The following is a 22,865-nucleotide window of genomic DNA, read 5'->3' on the forward strand; positions in this document are numbered from 1 at the left end:
GCGCATTCGGCTGTAGAATTATGTCCGCTCACTTAACACGTATTCATACGCGCATCCAGTCGCTCGTTGTTCATAAAGTCAGATAAGTAACTAGTGTGTGCGTTGAGTTTTTCTTATATCACCAACACAATCTCAGTTTTATCATAAACAAACATATTCTCTGACGTCAGCAAATCAGCTCATGCCTTCAAAATAGCTGAGGGCCAGTTAACGGTTTAATGTTGGTCACGATTAAATTAAATAAACGTGAGCATTTTGCGCATTCGAAGTAAAAAGTTCATTTTTGCATTTATTGCCTGCCATATATTCTGTTAAAAGTTAAATCCGTTATAGATATGAAATTATAATACTTTTTTTAATGAAATTAGTTTTATGTAATCGCGTAAATGTTAAAAAGATTTTAAATTTTCATTCGAAATTGTCACCATTCTACACAAGCCTTCAACCAATTAGGCCATGCAGCTATTGCAGCACGCACGGCTCACTTGGATATTGACGTCGCTGCTCGAAACTCTCCAAATTTCTGTGAGGTCTTCGACAGGCCAAGTTCTCCATTTGTGACCATGAACTGTAGTCCAATGGATTCAGATCTGGACTTCTAGGCGGCCGATTTGTCACAGAACTTATGGCAAGACGAAGCAGATAGCAGTAATGCCCCTTTGACGTTATAGCAGAGCGTCTTTTATTTCAGTCGAAGTACAACTAAATGGCAACAGCTATGTGAGCTGTTAAGTTTTAAGTAAAAGTACGCTTGCTAAGCATATTTTGCTACTTAAATGTCTGTTCCGCTAAATAAAATTTTTTGTATGTATTATAATAAATAATATGTATGTATGTATACATGTTTTCTACTAACTTTAAAACTCATTATGACATCCAAAAGCTCACAAAAGTGTGATCGGAATGCCAGGTACTTCTTTTCCTCTACTCAAGTTTTTAATTCCAAACTTAAGAAACTTTTCCATATCATAAACCTAACTCAATGGTGCTGTTGCTGTTGTTGTTCTTAGTTATGCCATCAAATAACTGGAGCAGGATGCGTCGGTGGTAAAAAGCACCGACAACAGAGGCTACGGTTGTGTTGACTGCATAGATGGTAGTAAAATAGCGGAAACGGAAGTTCGAGCACAACAAAAGGATTTCTGCTCGTTACTTAAATTCACGTCGAAATCAGCAACTGGCAATCAGCTAGTAGAAAGTACGGGGGCATATAAAATAAAATGTAGTACTCACATAAGAGACGGCGAATCTAGTGATAAAAGTGTATAAGTGTATGTGTGACTGGTTATCTGGTTATGAGGGTGTTTGTGCAATCGTTTGCTGCCTGTCTGCTTGGCTGTTTGCAGCGATATTGCATGCGCACGTCTATTTTTGTAACAATTGCAATTACAGCGGTAACAATGACATTTGCGCAAAGTTGATGACTTGAGAGAAAATGGGGAAGCATGTAAAAATATGAAATATGTAAGAAAGTAAACTTTACGCAAAGCAAGCGTGCTAAAACGTTGCTGAAGTCAGCTTTCAGCACAAAGGACTCTTACCTGGTTCGCAGGCAGTTGCAGTTGTCGTAGTGTAGCGCCTGATTATGAAAAGTTAAATGCAATCAACTCGACTCAACTCAACTCAACTCAACTCAACTCAACTCAACTCAACTCAAACTGAACTTGACTCGATGGCAGTCGGCTCAGCAGGAACAGGCCAGTCACAGGAAAATTCGGCAAAAATGGCTGTAAAGTTAAATTAAATTTGATTTTCATAGAGCAGCGAAAACTTTGACACTTTTCTGGCCTGGCCTTGCAAATTCGCATTAAATTTTCCATTTTCGTTACTTTGGTGTGGGTGTGTGCGTGCAAGTGTGTTCTTTTGCAAGCGCGATGTTTTACAGACAATTGCAATTGAAAAAAAAATTTAATAATTGCATATCATGGCAGAAAAAAGTCTGACACCGTAGCCGAATGGATTGTTGAATATTGTAATATTGTAAAATAGTAATACGAGTGTATACGGCGGCCGCCGTAGCCGAATGGTTGGTGAGTGACTATGATTCAGGAGTATATAGGTTCGAGTCTCCGTGCATGGAACGCCAAAATAAAAAAAGTTCTTTCTAATAATGGTCGCACCTGTTAGCGGGAAAGCTCTCTGTCACGAAAAAGCTACTCTTAAAAACCATTTGCCGTTCTAAATTGGATAAAAACTATATTTCCTTCCATTTGTAGGATAATAGCAAGACAAGCACCACATGTAGGAAAAGGATCTCGGCCAAACACCTAACAGAAATGTACGTGTCAAATATTTAATTTTTATTATAGTAAGTCAGGTCACCAGTATACCAAAGAAATAAAGGAAATGGTATTGAAGAAACGGAAAATACGAAGAAGATGGCATCAAACAAGATCACCTCTTGACAAAGCTCAGCTAAATAAAATAACCAAAAAACTTAGCGACGAAATTAAAGCGTACAAAAGCAGTTCATTCACAAAATACCTGCAAATGAACGGAAGACAAATTATTCACTGTGGAAATGTACTAAAAAATTAAAACCACCGTTATCTCAAAACGCACCCATCAAGATACATGGCAATAAGTGGGCCAAAACAAATAAACAAAAAGCAGATACATTCGCAAACTACCTCGAGGAGACGTTCACACCATATGGATCGGTAATGGCTGATGATATGGATGACGACGGCGATAGCAATGCTATAAATGAGATCCCTCCGGTTTCACAAGACGAAATATTAGAAGAAATTTCATATCTAAAGATAAAAAAATCGCCAGGCTACGACCTCATTACTGCTGAAATATTGAAACAGCTCCCGAACAATATTATTGCTGTATTGACGAATATCGTCAACACCACATTTAAGCTAAAATATTTTCCAATATATTGGAAAACAACGGAAGTCGTTATGTTCAATAAGCCAGGTAAAGATACTCACGATGTAACATCATACAGGCCTATCTCCCTTCTTCCAATACTATCGAAAATGGTGGAAAAATTGTTAATCAAAAGGATCAACATAATAATAGAAAACAAAAAAATTATACCGACGCACCAATTTGGATTCCGCACGAAGCATTCGACTATCGATCAAGTACATAGGATAGTGCGAATAATAGAAAATGCTTTTGAAGAAAGAAAAACCTGCTCTGCGGTATTCCTTGATACATCCAAGGCGTTCGACAAAGTATGCCACTATGGGCTACAGAAGAAAATAAATGCGTTGCTACCCAAGCAGTACTCCACCATCCTACATTCGTATTTATCCGACCGTTACTTCAGAGTAAAACAAGAAGATTCATATTCATGTCTCAAACCAATCAAAGCAGGGGTTCCCCAGGGAAGCGTACTTGGCCCTTTATTGTATTTGCTCTTTACATGCGATCAAACTGCGTAACAGCTACTTTTGCCGACGATACAGCTATTCTTTCGATAGGAAACACGGAAAACACATCGACATCACAATTACAATTAGCCATAAATGAAATATATGACTGGACCAACAAATGGCATATTAAATTAAATGAAAGCAAGTCTGTGCATATAAATTTCACCCAAAACAAAATCAAATATGTTCCAATATATTTAAATGGTAGACAGGTTTCATACTCAAATACTGCAAAGTATCTGGGCATGACTCTAGACGCCAGGCTAAGATGGAAAGCCCATGTAAAGAAAAAGAAAAAAGAAATGGAATTAAAATACAGAAATATGTAGTGGCTTATGGGAAAGGAATCAGCACTATCCACCAATAATAAAATGATTGTATACAAACAAATTCTGAAGCCTGTATGGTCCTACGGCGCACAGTTATGGGGCTGCTCCAGCCAAAGTAACATTCAACCTATACAAAGGCTCCAAAAGAAAATTATTAAATGTGCAGTCGGTGCTCCGTGGTATATCCGTAGCTCCGATCTTGAACGCGACCTAAATATCGACTCGGTGGCAGACCCGATAAAAAAGATAGCAAAAGCCCATGATGAAAGGTTAAAAAACCACGTCAATACGGAGGCCACTATTCTCGCTAATCCAGCTAATTGGAGAAGAAGACTGAAACGCAGAAAGCCCAAAGACTTAATGTACTAAGCACATCTTAGCGTTAGCTGTTGTATATACCTTATTTTCTAAATTCTAAACAAATTGCTCGTTAGTTAATAAAATTTTTCTTTGTAACTAGTCGCAATGTAAAATAATAAAAAAAAAAAAAAATTATAGTAATATTAAAAGAAGGGAATGAAATTGTTTGGCTATTTAAACTTTTTTATTAGTATCGAAGAAAACATATATTTGCTTACTGTTGATTTATTTTCTTTTTTTAATTATTGTTTAGTTTATCTAAACAAAGCCACACATTTGAGCGCCAATCGAGCTGTGCCAACCTGTCATATCCTGTCATACGCCTGATTCCAATTAGAATCGGTAGCAAGCATACCCAACAAAGGATAATACAAATTTTAAATTAAGACAGAAGGCAGAAAATTGAAGCTGAAACTGATTTTTTTTCATTGCAACCAAACTCGTGTTGTGTTGTGTGTTGTATTTTATTTTCGTAACGATATGCAATTTAATTTAAAAAGTCATCTTCTTTGTAATTAGTGACATTCATTGAGCTGCCGCGTCAAGCCAGTCGCATATATGATTAAAGCAATTTATTCAAACTTCTTTTTTGTACTTTTTAGTATTTTAGATGTAGGGCAGAGCTGTAAAATTATTTAATCAATGGATATTTACAGCATGCATCATTCATTTCAAAATGTCACTCTTTGATTGTAAATATAAAAATCACTTTTCGAAAGTATTGAGGGATTTCTATTCAAAAATCTTTTGGGGTGCTACTGAATGGAAGGTAATCATTGACTGCCACCAAATCATGCGTGAATGCGAATTTGGATGAGTGCCGTCACTCAACTCATTCAGTACTACTACTACTACTATATAAATAGAAAGCTTTAATTAAGTATATTAATTAAATACTATAGACCAATAAATGAATCTGAAATGCAACTTTGCATATTTTTGACAAATTCAAAAGTACTCTGTGTTGAATGAATGATTGCACGCAATATACAACGCAATGTTCATATGAATGCTCAATTAGTGTTAAAAATGCTTTTATCAGCAATTTCTTCAGAATTAAAGAATTGGAGCGCTTCCCAAGCGCGAAAAAAAGATTCAAAATTTGAATAGTGACAGAGATTTCCAACTGCAAATGATTTCATACTTGTATAGTACTGATGTATGGTTATACAAGGTAGTCCGTATAGTGGTTTATTTTTAAAAATTAAAAAAAAAACAATAAATTTATTTCGATTTATTATTAGTTCGTTTGAAAGTGCAAAAATTCCCCTCATTTAAGGAATAGGACTTCATTCATGTGGCTGCCTCGCATAGGCCAGGAAGTGCGCCCTTATCGCCTGAATCGTTAACAGATCACTCTCATGATATCGGCGCTTCATGGTAATCCACAAAAAAGTCTTACAGCGTAAAATTGCTGCTCCGAACATTTATCGAACTTGGCCACCAATGCATCGATTGTGATATGGAATGGAATATGTGGCCTTGCGGGTCGTTCTGCTGAAACCATAGATCATCCAATGGCATGTCTCAAATTTTCGATCTCTACACATCGTTTATCACGCCTTTGTTTACCGATATGGAAACGCCATTTCGCAGCGTTTTCAAAGAAAAAGCGGACCAATAAAGCGACCACTCTAAATTTCGCATCAAACTGTACCTCTCTGAGGATGCATTGGCTTCACAATGGTCATGTGGGGGTCTTGCGTCAGAATTGATGATTTTTACTTTTTCTCAATAAACGCACTGTTAAGGCTTCACAGAATTGACTTCCCAGGTGTTACTGCCATAATGGACTATCCTGTACTATATATGTACATATGTAGATGTAACAAATTCGAATTGCATTCTAATGAGTTGCTTCAAATGTCAAATTCAGCTGCTAAGCCGAAGGCCGTCTACTAGTAATAAATACCTTTAAATCAATTTTAATATTCATTGAAATATTCTATTCACCTGTAGTAACCGATATTCTATTTGTGGAAGCCACTGATTTGCCATTGCCATGGCTTTATACTTATATAATCATGCCTCAAAAAAGTAAACCATAAAGAAATTCATGAATGCATTTCTATTTAAATAATAATTGGAACGTAAATCTTTATTTGGGTTTTTAAGCGAGCTCTTCCAAATATTTGTGATGCGAGATGTGATAATGCCCTCTAAAAAAAGAAAAACTTATGATACAAAAAATTAAATGAAGGTTGCACGATCGGGTTTATGCTTCTTACAATCATCCATTTTGCTAGTCGCTAATAATGACAAGCTGGATTGAATTAGTATGTTTTTGGCGTAGAGTGTTCGTCCACATATTCACTTTTGGTGAATGGAATGTTTTGTATTGAACTTAGAAAAAATTCGGCTACAACATGCACCGGATATTCAAAGTTATGCTTCTCCTAGCTTTTGGCACTTCTTTACTATGTTTTCTATTTTTAGGCATACAAATTTTGAACAATTCTTTATAAATCATAAATTTTTTGTACTTGCAGATATCTGATGATGATCGAATGAGCTTAACTACAGCCGTCTCTGATGAAGATGATGGCGAAAGTGTCATGGCGTCACCATATAAAGCAAAGGCAACTGGAACGGCTGCTTCCTCTTTCAATTGCACTGGTGCTGTACGCAAAGCTGGGTGAGTAATAATTCTAAGCGAGTAGAGTAAACACAAGATAGGAACTTACTGGCAGGCATTAGTAAAAAATAAATAAATAAAACATACCTGTGTTAAAAATCAAGACTTTGCACTTAGATTTCTACTTTGTTTTTAATACAGAAATTCAGGGATTTCCTCATAAAGCTGGTATTATTGCGATCGTACAAATGTGATGGTTTAGGTATGGTAAGAAACCTCGCGATCCTTCTAACGTCAAATCCAACTACTTTGCAAAGGATAACCAATTCGGTCGGATCTATGGGGGAAAAGAGACTTTTTCACTCAAATCAATAATAAAATATGATTTTTAAGAGGACAACTTCTTACTGATTGACTTAGCCAGGTCTGGTGCTCTTTAAAAGCAGATTCCAGGGAAGAAATGCACATTGAACTAAACAAAAAAAACAAAAAAATGTTAAGAGGTCGATATGTACCAAAATAGTTGATGTTGTGATATGTGCCACAATAGCTGATTACCTGATACTCCTCATTGAACCATTTTGTTTTAAGTGCAATCCTAGTGGAATGCTACACGAGATAGGTGCAGAGATGGCAAGGCGACCTAAAAGACAGTGGTCTATGATTAAAGCAACTAGCATAGAAACGTGTTTCCTCGGCCGTCTAAGTAGCGCCTGACGGCCTATACCTGCAATTTCCATACCAAGAGGGAGGTGGGTGGTACTGCCCTTTCTCGCTACTTTTTCTGCCTTACAATTTCAGGTATGTCACTAGGTCTGGTATGTCTATTCGGAGAGACTGACAGGGATCTATATGAAGAGCCCAACGAACTAGAATCCGATGAGAACGAGGGCGATATTACAATGGTGGGAATGGAGACTGCAAAGCCTGATAGCCATTAAATATTTGCAGAGCAAACTCCATCATTATAAATCGGCCTCTGCTGGTTTACTAATCCGCTTAGCAAATCACGGAGCCCTGGATTCGCATCAATGGGGTTTGCGGATTGAGTGACCCAGACTATAAGCTGTTGCTATCTAGTTCTGACGGTGTTTCTAGAGCCTTTATATTAGCAAGAGCTACTCTGAATATATTTACTTTATCGAAGCTTAGTGATAACGACTTGGTGGTAGCTAGCCTTGAGGTCAATAGTTCTAGATATTGACTGGCGTCCGCTTATCTGACTCACGAGCATGTTGAGTTACCGCGACATATTTAGCGGCAAGAAGGTAATAAACTTATAGTTAGCCTAATTGTGAAATGCGATGCTAACGCTCACCACTCCTTGTGGAGTAGTAACGATATAAATGAAAGGAGTGGATTACTTACAGAATTTATCCTGGGCACTAGGTTTCTCATTTGTAATATAGGTGAGGAACCGATTTGGTAACTTCTCTATAGGTAGTAACATTTTTGCCCAACCAGACAGCTGCCTCATTAATGGCTAGAATTTCACCCTGAATTACAACGATTAGCAAAACGACCCGAAACTCTTACTTTTGGCTTCTTATAGTTTATCTTATAAAGCTAAAAAAGAAAATTATAAAAGTTTTAAAAATAGCTAAAGATATTTCACTTTCCATACCAAACTTTTCAGTACTGAATAAGTCCCACAATTTTAATTTTTTTCAGTTTACTTTCAATTTTACTGAAGCCTACAAATAAACCAATTTTCACTTTTATCACTTGATATGGAATCGCTCGAATATTTAAATAAGATTTCAATTTTGTGTAATTATTTTTTATTGCAGTTTCTTGTCGGTGAAAAAATGGCTACTCCGCAAAAAGCATCAAATCGAATTGGCTCGAAAACGAGGTTGGAAAGGTTATTGGGTTTGTCTAAAAGGCACCACACTACTCTTCTATCCGTGCGACTCACGTGAAGGGCGTAGCGTCGAAGCGGCACCAAAGCATTTAATTATTGTTGATGGTGCGATTATGCAACCTATACCAGAGCATCCTAAACGTGATTACATATTCTGTTTGAGTACAGCATTCGGAGATGCGTATCTATTCCAAGCGCCTTGTCAGGTAAGTCCGTACACAAGTTTTAAGCGCACACACGCACGTACACGTTCGCACTTTACTATCTAATAGAAACATCAAATATTATAATACCACATACGTACTTCTGCTAGCTTTCATGATAACCATCAACAAAACGGATATGCATTCAACAATATTTCTCATTACAGAATTCCTTGAAACATTCCGTTCACCAAAACTATTTTGAGTGCTTTCCAATAGCTATATAAAGTAGGGTTGCTGCGTGACTACCATTCGGAATTCACAGAGAGAACGTCGGTTCGAATCTCAGTGAAACACCAAAATTAAGAAAAACATTTTTCTAATAGCGGTCGCCCCTCGGCAGGCAATGGCAAACCTCCAAGTGTATTTCTGCCATTAAAAAGCTCCTCATAAGAACATATGCCGTTCGGAGTCGGCTTGAAACTGTAGGTCCCTCCATTTGTGGAACAACATCAAGACGCACACCACAAATAGGAGGAGGAGCTCGGCCAAACACCCAAAAAGGGTGTACGCGCCAATTATATATATATATATTGGGCCGGGTCGATTTGTGGGGAGGCAAAAAAAATTGCCCATTGCTCTGTGAAAATCATATTCTAGGGATCAAAATAAGAAACTTTGCCGAAGGAACCATACCTCTAAAACGAATTCTGAGTCCCCCAATTTGGGTCGAACTTTTGGGTAGCTAAAATCAGCTAAATGGTTATGTTTTTTCTCTATTTTTATATATTTATAATATGCAGACTGACTGTCACTGAAAACTCCAATCTGTTTCCCGCTCCATCTCCTCTCGATTATCCATTCGGTTGCATTCCCCCCATTTCCTCCGTCAAACCTTCCTAAATGCATTCTGGATTGCTCCATTGCTCATGCAATAGAAATCTGACATCAAATTTCCTTCCAAATGAAACTATGGATATCAGGTCGTCTTTAGGTGCCAAAAACAGTGGATACTGTTCAAACAGCAACTTAAAGATTTCTCTGTGTCCCGAAGTTCGGTTTCCGTTCCAGAAATCATATTTATGGAGTCTACACATTGCTATTATTGCTTCCTGTTGTATCTTAAGATCCAAGTGGAGCAAATCAAGCATAGCATTTAGAGCATCGTCGGAGGTTGTTGGCACCCGTAATGCATAAACATTCACTTCTTTGCAGACTGTACTTAACCACGCTCCGTCGCCACTAGACCACAGAGGCGTAAGTGATGATTGGTCTGATAAGTGCTGTGTATATCCATAGGACCACATCAGGTTTTAGCAAAGGCTCTGCAGCATTGCTGAAAAGTCCTTAATGCGCGATTCACCTTCAGTGAAACGTGTGTCTCCCAAGTCACCTTCTTATCTAAGATTACTCATACTTAACTTTATCGGATAGACCAAGTGTCACACCTTTCGGTGTTGGAAGACTTAGTCCACCAAATTTTCCGTGAATAAGACTATGGTGGTTTTGTTCCTGTTGACGGAAAGTCCTTGTCTCATGCACCAGTCATCAACTTTGCCCAGAATCTTTCCTGCAAAGCCTCAAAGGATTTATCACATGTTAGCGCACAGACATCGTCCGAATATGCTCGGACATGAAAACCGAGTCCCTGCATCTCCGCTAGTATGACCTAGCATCACAACAGCGGAGAAAGAACACCCCCTTGGGGACATCCTTGATTGGCCCTGACGGTGATTATTTCATTACTGTTCTCACCAGCGGTTAACAGCCTCTCAGCGAGCATAGAATAAATCCACTTTACAATGGTTTGATTAACTCCATGTTGTTCGGCAGAGGAACACATTGAGCCAAAAGTGCATTATCAAAAGCAATCTCAATGTCCACGAACACGCCCATTGTGTATTCATCAGCTAACAGCCCGGCTTAAATCTTGCTAACAAGATCGGGCAAGGCTGATTCACATGATTTTCCACTCTGGTAAGCGTGTTGATTTCTACTAAGTGGACTTCTCGGCAATAGCCCCACTCGAACTTGAGGGTATCTAGAAATCATATTGTATTATTTTGGGATCATCAAAAGATTGAAGGGACTTTACATGTAGTGCATGAAGCTATAAATAGACTATATTTAAAATGAAAAAGTGTAGTGCTTAACAGAGTGCCTTATATTCCTTTTCTCAGGGTCTTATTAACTAATCATTGAATTTTTTTTGAAAGTTTGTATTCCCAATATTGTGATACTATTTGATTTCTTAAAATTGCGCTTCAAAAACTACTTATCATTATTAATACGGGCAGTATTGTCTTATTCATGCAAATTTCAGATGCTGCATCAAAATACTCTTAAGGTTAATATTGATAAACGTAGGCACATTGGGTAACATCTCCTGATGAGAATAGAAAGTACTATGCGTAAAAAACGCGTACACCTGTGAAATGATCCGTTCCTTATGAAAACGGCATAGGCCACCAAAAGCTATTCAATCTTCACGGCCAAAAACCAGATTACACTTTTCCAAATGCTTTTCATGTGCTGAGTCCGCGTCTGACCCCAGAGTAGTCCCAAAATGTCAGATTTTCAAATATTCCAAATTAAAATTGCAACAGCACGATTTTTGGTTACATTTGAGGTTATGTAGCATTATGGCTTAGAATTTTAAAGGCTCAAAATAATTGTAAGCACTTGAAAGGTGAGATTTGACTGCAATCCCCTATTAACGACAGCATTTAAGTGTCTGTTTTTGTAGAGATTAGGATTCAAGATTCCTCATAAAAAGTGATTTGTTTGTCAAATTTTTAAAATTATCTAGTAGATAACTATTGAAGTGAAAAATAGAACGACCCTTTACACTCTTAAATGCAATCCTGCTCATACAATGTATCTATAACTTTAATGAATAAACATGTCTTCCCTTCCGGTTTTGAATTTCTACCAAATGTGTTGTGTTTTATTCACTGCGTACAATTTTCTAGTTTTTCAACAGGTTATGGGCCCCAGAGCCACAAAATATAATTGATAACGGTTGGGAAAGTGCGTGTGCTAAACGATTAAATATTTGTTACACTCGGATTGATTATTTTTAACCGAATAATCACAGATTTATTGAACATGGCGACAAATGCGGTAGCATTTCCATTCGAGAAATTAAAAGGTCGCGAAAACTTCGACATTTGGAAGCGTCACGCAAAATCCTATCTTGTCATAAAGAACTGCTGGAAGGTAGTTGAAAATGAGTTACCTGCAGAACCTTCAGAAAAGGAAAAAGACAGTGATGAACGTGCTCTAGCTGAATTAACATTAATGATAGAGCCAAATAACTTTTCGCATATTGCGACAGCTACAACGGCTCATCAGGCATGGAAGGCAGTGTTTTCCGCATACGAAGACACGGGTCTAACGCGAAAAGTGGAGCTTTTAAAGCAACTAGTACAGTGCAAACTGTCTGATTGCGTATCAGTGCAGGAATACGTAAATTCGCTTGTGATGACGTCACTCAAAGTACAAAATGCCGGTCTTAATATTGACGAAGAGCTAACCGCATCGTTGATGTTCGCTGGATTACCAGACGATTTTCGCCCGCTTGTGTTGGCCGTGGAAAACACAAAAGATAAACTCACGATTGATGGTGTAAAAACACTATTGTTACAAGACGTAAAGTTTGATAATACCAATACGTACAAATGTGGTGAAAATGCACTTTATTCAAAATCAAAAACAAATCCTAAGGAAAAATCGAATCAATTTCGGTGCCACTCTTGCAAACAACTAGGCCATTTTGCTAGAAACTGTCCTAACAAAACCAACCGAGATGGCAGCACCGCAAAAAGTAAAAGTGTCCTCTTTGCATCTCTTCTTTCGCATGACATTCGTAAAGACGAATGGTTTGTTGATTCGGGTGCTACTTCTCACATGACGAGAAATTATATTGTGATTGTTGATCAAGTGCCGGTTGCAAATAAAAATATTTTAGTCGGGAATAACAAAACTATTAAAGTTAAATCAAAAGGTGATGTAAATATGAGTATATACGCGAATGAAATAAAAACAGATGCTGTAGTGAAGGACGTTGAATATGTACCAGAGTTGTGCGCAAATTTGTTATCAGTACGACAAATGACTAAAAACGGAAATAAAGTTATATTCGATGGTAATGAGTGCAAAATTTATAACAATAAAAGAAATCTGATAGCAACTGCGAATGCTGTGAACAACTTGTATCGCCTAAATTGTGACACGAAATATAATAGCGAGTCAAACACACAAAATACATTTTATACTCGCGATAATTATGAACTATGGCATAGAAGAATGGGGCACATTTGCCCAGATGGGTCCGTTCGCAGAAAAGTCATTTTCTGGTGCTCGTTTTTTGTTGACATTCGTCGACGATTTTTCGCATAAACTGTTCGTGGTGCCATTAAACACAAAGCTGAAGTGTTTGATGAATTCGTGAAATTCAAGAAACTTGTTGAAAACCAGTGCTCGCGCAAAATAAAAATTATTCGGTCAGATAATGGCACTGAATACATTAATGAAAAATTTCAGAAGTTTTGTTTATCTGAAGGTATTGTACATCAAACTACCTCACCGTATACCCCGGAGCAAAACGGCGTTGCTGAGAGGATAAATCGAACAATCATTGAAAAAGTGCGGTGTATGTTAATCGACTCGGGATTAGAAAAAAGGTTTTGGGCTGAAGCTGCGATGAATTTGAAAAGCCCTTACGAAATATGGACACACAAAAAACCGAACTTGAAATTTTTAAAATTATTTGGATGTAAAGCCATGGTCCATGTACCACGGGAAAAACGAAAGAAGCTAGATACTAAGTCTTTTGAGTGTATTATGCTTGGTTATTGCAGCGAATTAAAATCGTATAGGTTGTTCAATCCTAAAACACAAAAAATCACAATTAGTCGGGATGTTGTTTTTTTTGAAACACAAGATAACTATACGAGAAAAATGAACTGTACGCTTGAAATACCAGACGCGGGTGAATTATTCAACATTGTCAATTCAGAAGAGGCAAATAATAAAGAATCGTCAATTGTTGAAGAAAAGCCGACAAAATCAGATTTTGAAAGTGCAAATGACTCTGATAAAGTTGAAATTTCGGGTGGTCATATTATAAGACGTTCAGAAAGAATCGCGGCAAAAAGAGATGGTGTAACCTTTTGTGTAACTGATTTCATATCAGATGATCCTCAAAGTCTAGAAGAGGCTCTAGCTGGTGAGCATGCGGATGAGTGGAAAACCGCAGTTGATAGTGAAATGAACTCTCATTATTTGAATAAAACGTGGTGTTTGAGTGAACTGCCATCTGGTAAGAAAGCCATCAAGTCCAGGTGGGTATTTAAAACTAAAACAGACGCAAATGGCGCAGTAATACGACGGAAAGCTAGGCTGGTGATCAAAGGGTGTAATCAAACAAAAGGTATTGACTACGAGGATACGTTTGCTCCTGTAGTTCAATACACTTCCTTGCGTTTTCTTTTGGCGGTAGCAGCAAAACATGACCTACTTATCCATCAGATGGATGCAGTCACAGCATTTCTCAATGCTGAGATTGACGACGAGATTTACATGGTACAACCTAGTGGATTTGAAGACGGTTCTGACCGTGTTTGTAAGTTACTGAAATCTTTGTATGGACTTAAGCAGTCAAGCCGACTGTGGAATGAAAAGTTCAACAACGCTTTGCTAAAGTTGGGTTTTACACGTAGCAATGTAGACCAGTGTGTGTATTTCAAAGTACATAACGGCGAGATGCTGTTTGTTGCCGTATATGTCGACGACATTTTATTGTTTTCAAACGACGAGTGCAGCATGAATATGCTAAAAAAGCAACTTTCATCAGAATTTAGTATGAAGGATCTTGGTGAAGTATCCTTAGTGTTGGGTATGCGTGTCACCAGAGACATTAATGCGGGCACCATCGCGGTCTACCAGTCGCAGTATATCACAGATATGTTGAATCGGTTTGGAATGTTAAATAGCAATCCAGTTGCAACACCAATCGATTTGAATTAGCGTTTGAGCGCCACAATGTGCCCTACTGACGAAGCGGAGCAGCGTGAGATGAGTAAAATTCCGTATATGCAAGCTGTTGGGTGCTTATTATATGCAGCACAAGTAACGCGGCCAGACATCAGTTTCGCTGTGAACGTTCTAAGTCGTTTTTCAACAAATCCAGCAAAAGCACACTGGGTTGCAGCAAAGCGCGTGATGCGTTACTTGAAGGGTACCGTAAACAGCGGTCTTGTATTTCGCAGAGAAGCAAGCAATCTTACTGGGTATTGCGACGCAGATTGGGCTAGTGACCTCGATGAAAGGCGATCGACGACAGGCTATATATTCACGTTTCAAGGAGGTCCGATCTCTTGGTGTACTCGACGACAGCGAACTGTTGCGCTGTCATCAACTGAGGCAGAATTTATGGCCATGACATCAGCAATCCAAGAAGCAATGTGGCTAATGCGATTACAACAAGAGCTAATACCAAATATGGCGAATGGTATGGTTCTTTACTGCGACAATAAAAGTGCCATACAAGTGGCTATGAACAATTCATATTCACCTCGCCCAAAATACGTTGATATAAAAGGTAAATTTATTCGACAGCACTTAGACAGCGGTAAAATTAAATTAATATACATACCAACTAACGACATGCTGGCCGACATCCTGACCAAAGGTATAGTTAAGGTGAATCATATCAATGTTTGTAAGTCACTTTGTCTTATTAAAAGGTAAATAAAATTTGTTTGATATGCTTTAATTTGAATTGACATGTAATGTAATTAACGATAAATTTTTTAAATAATCTAAAAAAAAAAGGTGTCGTTCAGGAAAAGTATTGAAGTGAAAAATAGAACGACCCTTTACACTCTTAAATGCAACCCTGCTCATACAATGCATCTATAACTTTAATGAATAAACATGTCTTCCCTTCCGGTTTTGAATTTCTACCAAATGTGTTGTGTTTTATTCACTGCGTACAATTTTCTAGTTTTTCAACAATAACAGCCAAAACTATTTTCAAATATCTCGGCAAATTTCTTCTTTGTATTGAAATTTAATATTCTAAAATCCATTCCTGGTCGCAGATATGCTGAACTTTAAGTTTGAACTTGTCTGCAAATTTTGTTGCTCATACGTCCCAGCTTTCATATTTTCCTTTCGCGTTCGTATTTTTTAAATATTCTTCTTTAATATTTATCAGCATTTCAGTTGCACAAGCACGAGCAGCACGTACTGTTATAACTGCCTTGTGACCCTGCGAAATACGTTTGCATACGCGCCGATACACACACAAGCACATCCAAAAAAACGAAATCTATACTAACAGCAAAATCATCACATGACTTGAATTAAATTTCCATTACAGAGAATTGGACAAAAAATATTACAGTAGTATAGGAGCGAAATCGCGCGGAAAAAGAACCAAGCGAGATTTGAACACTTTTAGCAGCTTTTTCCACAACTTAATCAAATCTACTACGTGCATTTTTACATAGCGCATGGCATTTCCCAATTTACGAACGCATCTTTTATAGATATACAGATCGCACATATGTACATATATATGTGTGAAAGTATACACATTCAGGCACATTCTTAAGGATTTTGTACATTTCGCTTTCGGTTGCAATTACTCTTTTTTTTTTCTTTTTGAATGTTTGGGAAGCGCTCACGCTTGAGAGCAAGTGAGCTCTAACACTTGTATGTACTTATATACTCGTGTAAACGTATTTGCAATTTTATTTGAATAGAATAAGCATTTCAATGCACCCATGAATCCACACAATCTATTCTGCTCGCATATCTCTATGTGCTTATGCTTCTCTGTGCCTTCATATACAAGTACATACAAACATATGTGCGTATGAAGAGTATGCGGCTTTTTTTTTAAAGTCGAACGGAATAGAAATTCTAAACTACCTTTTTCAAGTCGATTTTTCGAATTAAATATGATTTGATGATTTCTACAATCTGGTACCCGACGCGTTTCTACGATAAAGAAAGTAATGACAGGAATATCGTGTGAAATTAAATTTGAATTAATTTTGCAATGAGAGCGACATGAAGCCCGAATAACTCCTGAAGGTGATAGTACAGCAAATACTCCAGAAAAACTTACTTCTAAAGAAACTACAGTACGGATTTTAGTGGTTATATCTTAGCGCAAAAGAGTTCAAAGCTTCAGATTTTGGAACTTCTTCATAGGCGAAAAAGCATATGGAAAACAGGCATGACTTCATATTGAAACTCGGTTATTATTCCAGAGCTGTGTGGTGGACAATATTTTGTGTTTTTCCGTCTTCATCATCAAAACCATTTTATTTTTTTCGTTGGCCGACTTGTGAGCATGTAACATATAACTGGCCATATGAAAAACATGGATTTAGTATATTTAATCCGCACAGCTTAAGTGGCTTACCTCTGACCTAGTTAAAGGTCATAGTGAATACAAGACGGATGGGGAACTACAGTCGTTTGAAATCAAATGGTATGTTGGGGAGAGTAATAAGAATGCGTCGATTGAGTCCCACTTCTCCATTGAACTCTCGATTATAAATAGTTGATTGGATGAAATTCTTCATAACTTTGTTTACAGTGAGTCTTGTTCCATTGCACTATCGGATAGGTTGGGGATTAATGTCCCGCAAAAGAATAATTTACAATTTATATATATACAGGGCCGTCGAGGTAATCCGGAAAACATTTCGAAAGCTCTGGAACAGTAGCATTAAGTCTAAAACCGCTGATAAAGGGACATATTTTTAGTGTATTGTTTCCTGAGTGACATTGGAGTGCCGGAGTAAGTGCTAGTGAAACGATGAGTCGAGAGCAGGACAGAAGAGCTCCGATAAAGAGACACTTCGCGCCGGAAAAATCCCTAAAGAGATAATTGAGTGGTTTGGCTACAAAAAAGCGCAACCCTGGATGGACCGCGTGGCTGCTGGAAGAGAATATGTGTTTCAGCAGGACTCTGCACCTGCTCACAAGGCAAAGAAGACTCAGGCTTGGCTCCAGAACAACCTACCCTACCACTGGTCACCAGATTTTTAGCCACCTTCAAGCCCAGACTGCAATCCTCTTGATTATTACGTGTGGGGCACAGTTGAAGCAAAAGTTAACGCGAAGTCTCATAATACTAAGGACGCTCTGAAGTGAACCATCGAGGAAGTGATGACCACAATGGACAAAAAGGAGGTAGCTCACGCATGTGGGCGCTTCAGTTCCCGGCTGGAGCAGGTAATTGCACGAGATGGAGGATACATTGAATAATTTTCAACTATGATATATGTACTCACTTTATAAAAAGTTAAGTGCAAATAAAATTATTTTTGAGTAAATATCCAATAGTTTTGTTTTTAAGTTCAACATTCCGGATTTACCTCGACGGCCCTATATATATGTATAATTAGCGCGTACACCCTTTTCTGGGTGTTAGGCCGAACTTCTCCTATTTGTGGCGTGTGTTTTGATGTTGTTCCACAAATGCGGGGACCTACAGTTTCAAGCCGACTCCGAATGGCAGATATTTTTTATGAGGAGCTATTTCATGACAGAAATACACTCGGAGGCTTGCCATTGCCTGTCGAGGGGTGACCGCTATTAGAAAACACGTTTTCTTCATATTTGGTCTTTCACCGAGATTCGAACCTACGTTCTCTCTGAATGCAGTTATTTCCAAATGTAGCTGCCGATGTATCGAGCACATTTTTTACCTTTGAGTCATAATTTGACTTTTTGTACATGTCTCCAAAGACGCGATGCTTTGAAGCAAGTATTTAGCTTTGCAAAAAAAGAAAGAAAAAACACACACTAAGTCTCGGTTGTAAATGAAGCAAATTTTCTTAAACATGATAAAGTTAAATAAGTAAAAAAACGAGGTTGTCTGTAAAGTCGGTTTACTGACGATAGTTTAACGTGACAACGTCATAAGAAAATATTGATGGAATGGTTGCAATTTTCAAAGCAACATTTTAATTTTATTTGTTTGATAGATATTTTGTATGGATATAGAGGAGGAGGTAAATGGAATTGCAATGGAATAGGTCAAGTTACATTTACACAAACGTGAAAAATGACGAAACATTTATCAAATTCATGAAAGATATGTTCAATTCCGATTGTGCATCAGACGTTAATAAGTCAACAACACTAAGAGGCACCATCATCGATTTGCCTTTTTCAAGACACATTACACTAGAAACACCCTCTTTCATTTCCTACTTTTCCTATCATCGTCCTCTTCTCAACAGAGAAATGGTTCATTACCATGCACACAGGAAGAAGGCATATGCAAATGCAAATATGTTAATTTATATACAAACTAGCAACCCGCCCAGCTTCGCACGGGTCTAAAATATATACCCTATGTCACTCACTGAAAAAATGATTAAAATCGATACAGTAGTTTTGGCTTATTCATTATTGCCCGTGGCCCGCACGCGTTAAATTTAGAGTAAAACAATTCCCCTTTCTTTATAGCATGAAGATTTCCTGCTATCTTTGGGATATCTAAATTCATACCCTACATTTTTGCATATTAACTTTTTGCATTTTTACATATGTATTTATTTTATTTTTACAACAATTACTATATTACAGAATGTCTTTATATACAACGTTCATAGCCTTCTTGTCATTAGACAATACAAACATGTTTTCTCTAGAGGTTACTCTTGAAAGAGCGACATACAGTTGGCCATGTGAAAAACAGTCAACACTCAAATCTAAGCCTGCAACGTTGAACGTTTGACCCTGAGATTTATTAATGGTCATTGCAAAAGATGTCTTTACCGGAAATTGTAAGCGTTTAAATTGGAATGGTAGATCCGATGGTATCAGAGGGATTCGGGGAATCAATACATCTTCTCCGGTACCACATCCTGTGAGTATTGTGCACTCTATTATGAAAATTTTCAGTGATTTTACCAGCAAAAGCGTGCCATTGCAAAGTTTAGGTGGACTTAGGTTTCTTAATAAAATAACAGGACAACCTATTTTCAGCTCCATTTTGTGAGGAGGGAGTCCAGACGGTTTCAAAGAATTTAGAAATTCTGTAGGAAATTGAACAGCTTCTTCCAAATCGAGAACAGTATCGACCGAGTAGTATATTTTCGTCGGCGCATCAATCTTTGAAATAATCAAGTTATTTACTTTATCTACTTGTTCGTTAGTTGGTGACAGAATAGCTCTTTCTTTAAACCAAGAAATTGCCTTATAACTTAAGTTATCAATGTCAGGATAGACATTGTTGACTAACTCTTGGATGTTGTCTACCAAAACACAATGGTTTTCTAGGTTAATTCTTCCCTCACTTTGTGTTAATTCTCCATTGCCAACTTTTAGCAGCATCTCTGGAAATAGCCTGTTCTCACGTGAAGATGACGAAATCCTCATATTAGTTTTAAGCTCTAATTTATTGACATACGACTAAAGGTGGGATCTTTTTAGCGAAGCATTTATTTCGTCAGCACGTGTTCCTCGAGTCACAACTGGTAGGATTTGACGGAAATCTCCTGAGAACAGAATTGTACATCCACCCATAGGTGCATTTTTGTTGCGCAAGTCGCGCATTGTCCTATCCAGTGCTTCCACAGACGTCTTGTTTGACATGGTAGCTTCGTCCCAGACTATTAATGAGCAGTCACGCATCAATTTTCCTGTATTGCTCTGTCTAGAAACACTAAAGACGCTGTTATCATCATCGGTGGCGATTTTCAGCGGGTGCTTCATTGTAGAGTGTGTGGTTCGGCCTCTTTCCAAAAGAGTAGCGGCAATGCCGGATGACGCAACAGCTAACGCAATTTTTCCGGTAGATCTCAATTATTAATTACTGTTGTAATATCTTGAAAAATATTGTTTTTAATTATATGCTGTAAAGAGCCATATACATAGATCTATATGAAAACAACAATGCATTTAAGGTATTTAATTGGATAAGGATTAATGTTGTACCCATTTGTTGAAATCGCTTCGAAAATAAGCTATTAGTTGTCGTAAAAGGTAAATGACAAAAAATGTTATTGTAAGGAATTGATATCAAACTAAACGCGCTCCGAATCAATAAAAACTATTCAAAAACTGTATTTTAATTATGTGCGATTTACTAATATAGAACGTGAAAATAGCGTTTTATTTCGCTGTAAAATTGTATGTACATATAATTACATGGAATTCAGTACATACACAGATACATATGTACATATGTCCGAAATGAAATAATGCGAGCGATTCGTAAATACATACATACATACGTCACCATACGATGTAATTCAACATTAATGAGGTGTGGTGAGATTATCGCTTAACGCCTGTTGCTTCATTCGGTTGACAGCGAACACACACACAAACAGCTTTTTTTGGAAAAAGAGCTGCTTTTGTTTAAACAATTTTGGTTAAATAACAAATAAATCAATTATTTTTTTTTGATGCAGAACGAAAGTAAATATTTCAAAGTTAAACTTCAAGAAAGTTTCATTTTAATTGGTTGATTCGTTTATGATTTATGGCCGTGAAAACAAAAAAATTATGTTTTTTTGCCACATTTTGACCGATTGCCACGCCCCCTTTATATATTTCTTCACATTATACAGATATAAACCTTCCTCTTCAATCAATCTATCTTTAAAAAAAAACCGCATCAAAATCCGTTGCGTAGTTTTAAAGATTTAAGCGTATAAGGGGACATAGGGACAGAAAAAGCGACTTTGTTTTATAATATGTAGTGATGCGCATATACATACATATATATGCTCACTCAAGTAGGACAGAGCCAGATGTCGAACGTTGCCGAACGCGGGGGCCGATTGTGCTCTTTGTCGTTCGTTCCGCGCTCTCGCTTGCAATTCAAGCACATTAGCTTACATTTGCTTGCGTACGGAATAGATTCGTATATTTGATATGTCCATATGATTTGTATGCATCTTTACATATAGATTTATTCTTTTTGAAAATTGCGTGAAATTGTATATGTATATGCATGTTTATATACATATATTAGTATACAACATATCTTATAAGGTTTATGGTAAATATTATTGTACCATAAATTTTTTCCTTCATATATAATAAAAAAATTAATAATAATAACATTAAGACAACAGGTATTATTAACAAACTTGGTTTTATTTCAAATTCTTCAAGTTCGCCCAGTTAGCATTCATTCTATAAATTCTTCAAGTTCAAATTAATAATAATCAATAAGATATGCAAATACAAATTCGTGAATTTATATATATATATATGCGCATATACATACATATATACGCTCACTTAAATAGGAGAGAGCAAGATGTCGAACGTTGCCTTTCGTTTGCTTTGTTTGCTTTGTCGTTCGTTCCGCACTTTCGCTTGCAGTTCATTCAAGGTAACGGCAATGAGCAAGGTAACGACAAATGAGCAAGGTAACGACAAATGCGCAAGGTAATGACAAATGAGCAAGGTAACTCTCATGAGCAAAGTAACACTAATGAGCAAGGTAACGACAAATGAGCAAGGTAACGACACATTTTTTCGTGCGTGCAGCCGGCTAAATCGAATTATAAGACGTTATCACGTCAAAAAGAAATATAACTAAAGAAGAATTTCAGTAAATGGGTAAATGTGCACGTATCTCGATGACTTAATAAATTTCGTCCAAACTTAGTCGACTCCCCACCTTTATGTGTTAAAAATATATTTCTTGCAGATAGTTAAGAGAATTTTAAAAGTTTTGGTCACAAACACAATTAAACTCTTAACTTGGTCTGCCATATGCCCTTGATAGCTTTCGAGGCAAGTACATCTTCACTTTTTTATTTTTAAATTAAAAATTAACGCGTAATATTATTTTTGTAATGATTCACCTACAGAAGCATCACTTATTTAGTCCAAATTTAAATTTATAAAAAATTTCTCAAATCACCTGCTCGCCTCACTTTCAGAAACAACATGGCCATCCCTTCTTAGAATGTCAAAAATATTTGTAGTAAGGGTACTTTAAGGATCGAAATAACGAGTACTGCATACTCACATTTTCTGGCGTTACCTGAATAAGCCATTACCATCAGCGAATATTCAAGGTTCGAAGGTCATACTGCGTATTTGATTGGCTTATAAATTTGGGGAAACTATCAAGTAGAATAGAGATATTGTTGAAATGGATTTTTTTTATTATAATCTGCTATATATGTAATTTCATGGCATGTA

At 37.2% G+C, this 22,865-nt stretch overlaps 1 protein-coding gene across 1 annotated transcript in view; it reads left to right on the top strand.

Annotated features, from left to right (window-relative positions):
* LOC128861886 (protein still life, isoforms C/SIF type 2) overlaps positions 1 to 22,865 on the top strand; it is a 418,993-nt gene that overhangs the window by 95,004 nt on the left and 301,124 nt on the right. The window contains exons 3-4 of the mRNA XM_054100262.1: positions 6,568 to 6,713; positions 8,444 to 8,723. Coding sequence (XP_053956237.1) covers positions 6,568 to 6,713; positions 8,444 to 8,723 — 426 coding nt within the window. The remainder of the gene's footprint in view (positions 1 to 6,567; positions 6,714 to 8,443; positions 8,724 to 22,865) is intronic.

This window comes from Anastrepha ludens, chromosome 4 (assembly GCF_028408465.1).
Source record: "Anastrepha ludens isolate Willacy chromosome 4, idAnaLude1.1, whole genome shotgun sequence".
Taxonomy (NCBI): domain Eukaryota; kingdom Metazoa; phylum Arthropoda; class Insecta; order Diptera; family Tephritidae; genus Anastrepha; species Anastrepha ludens.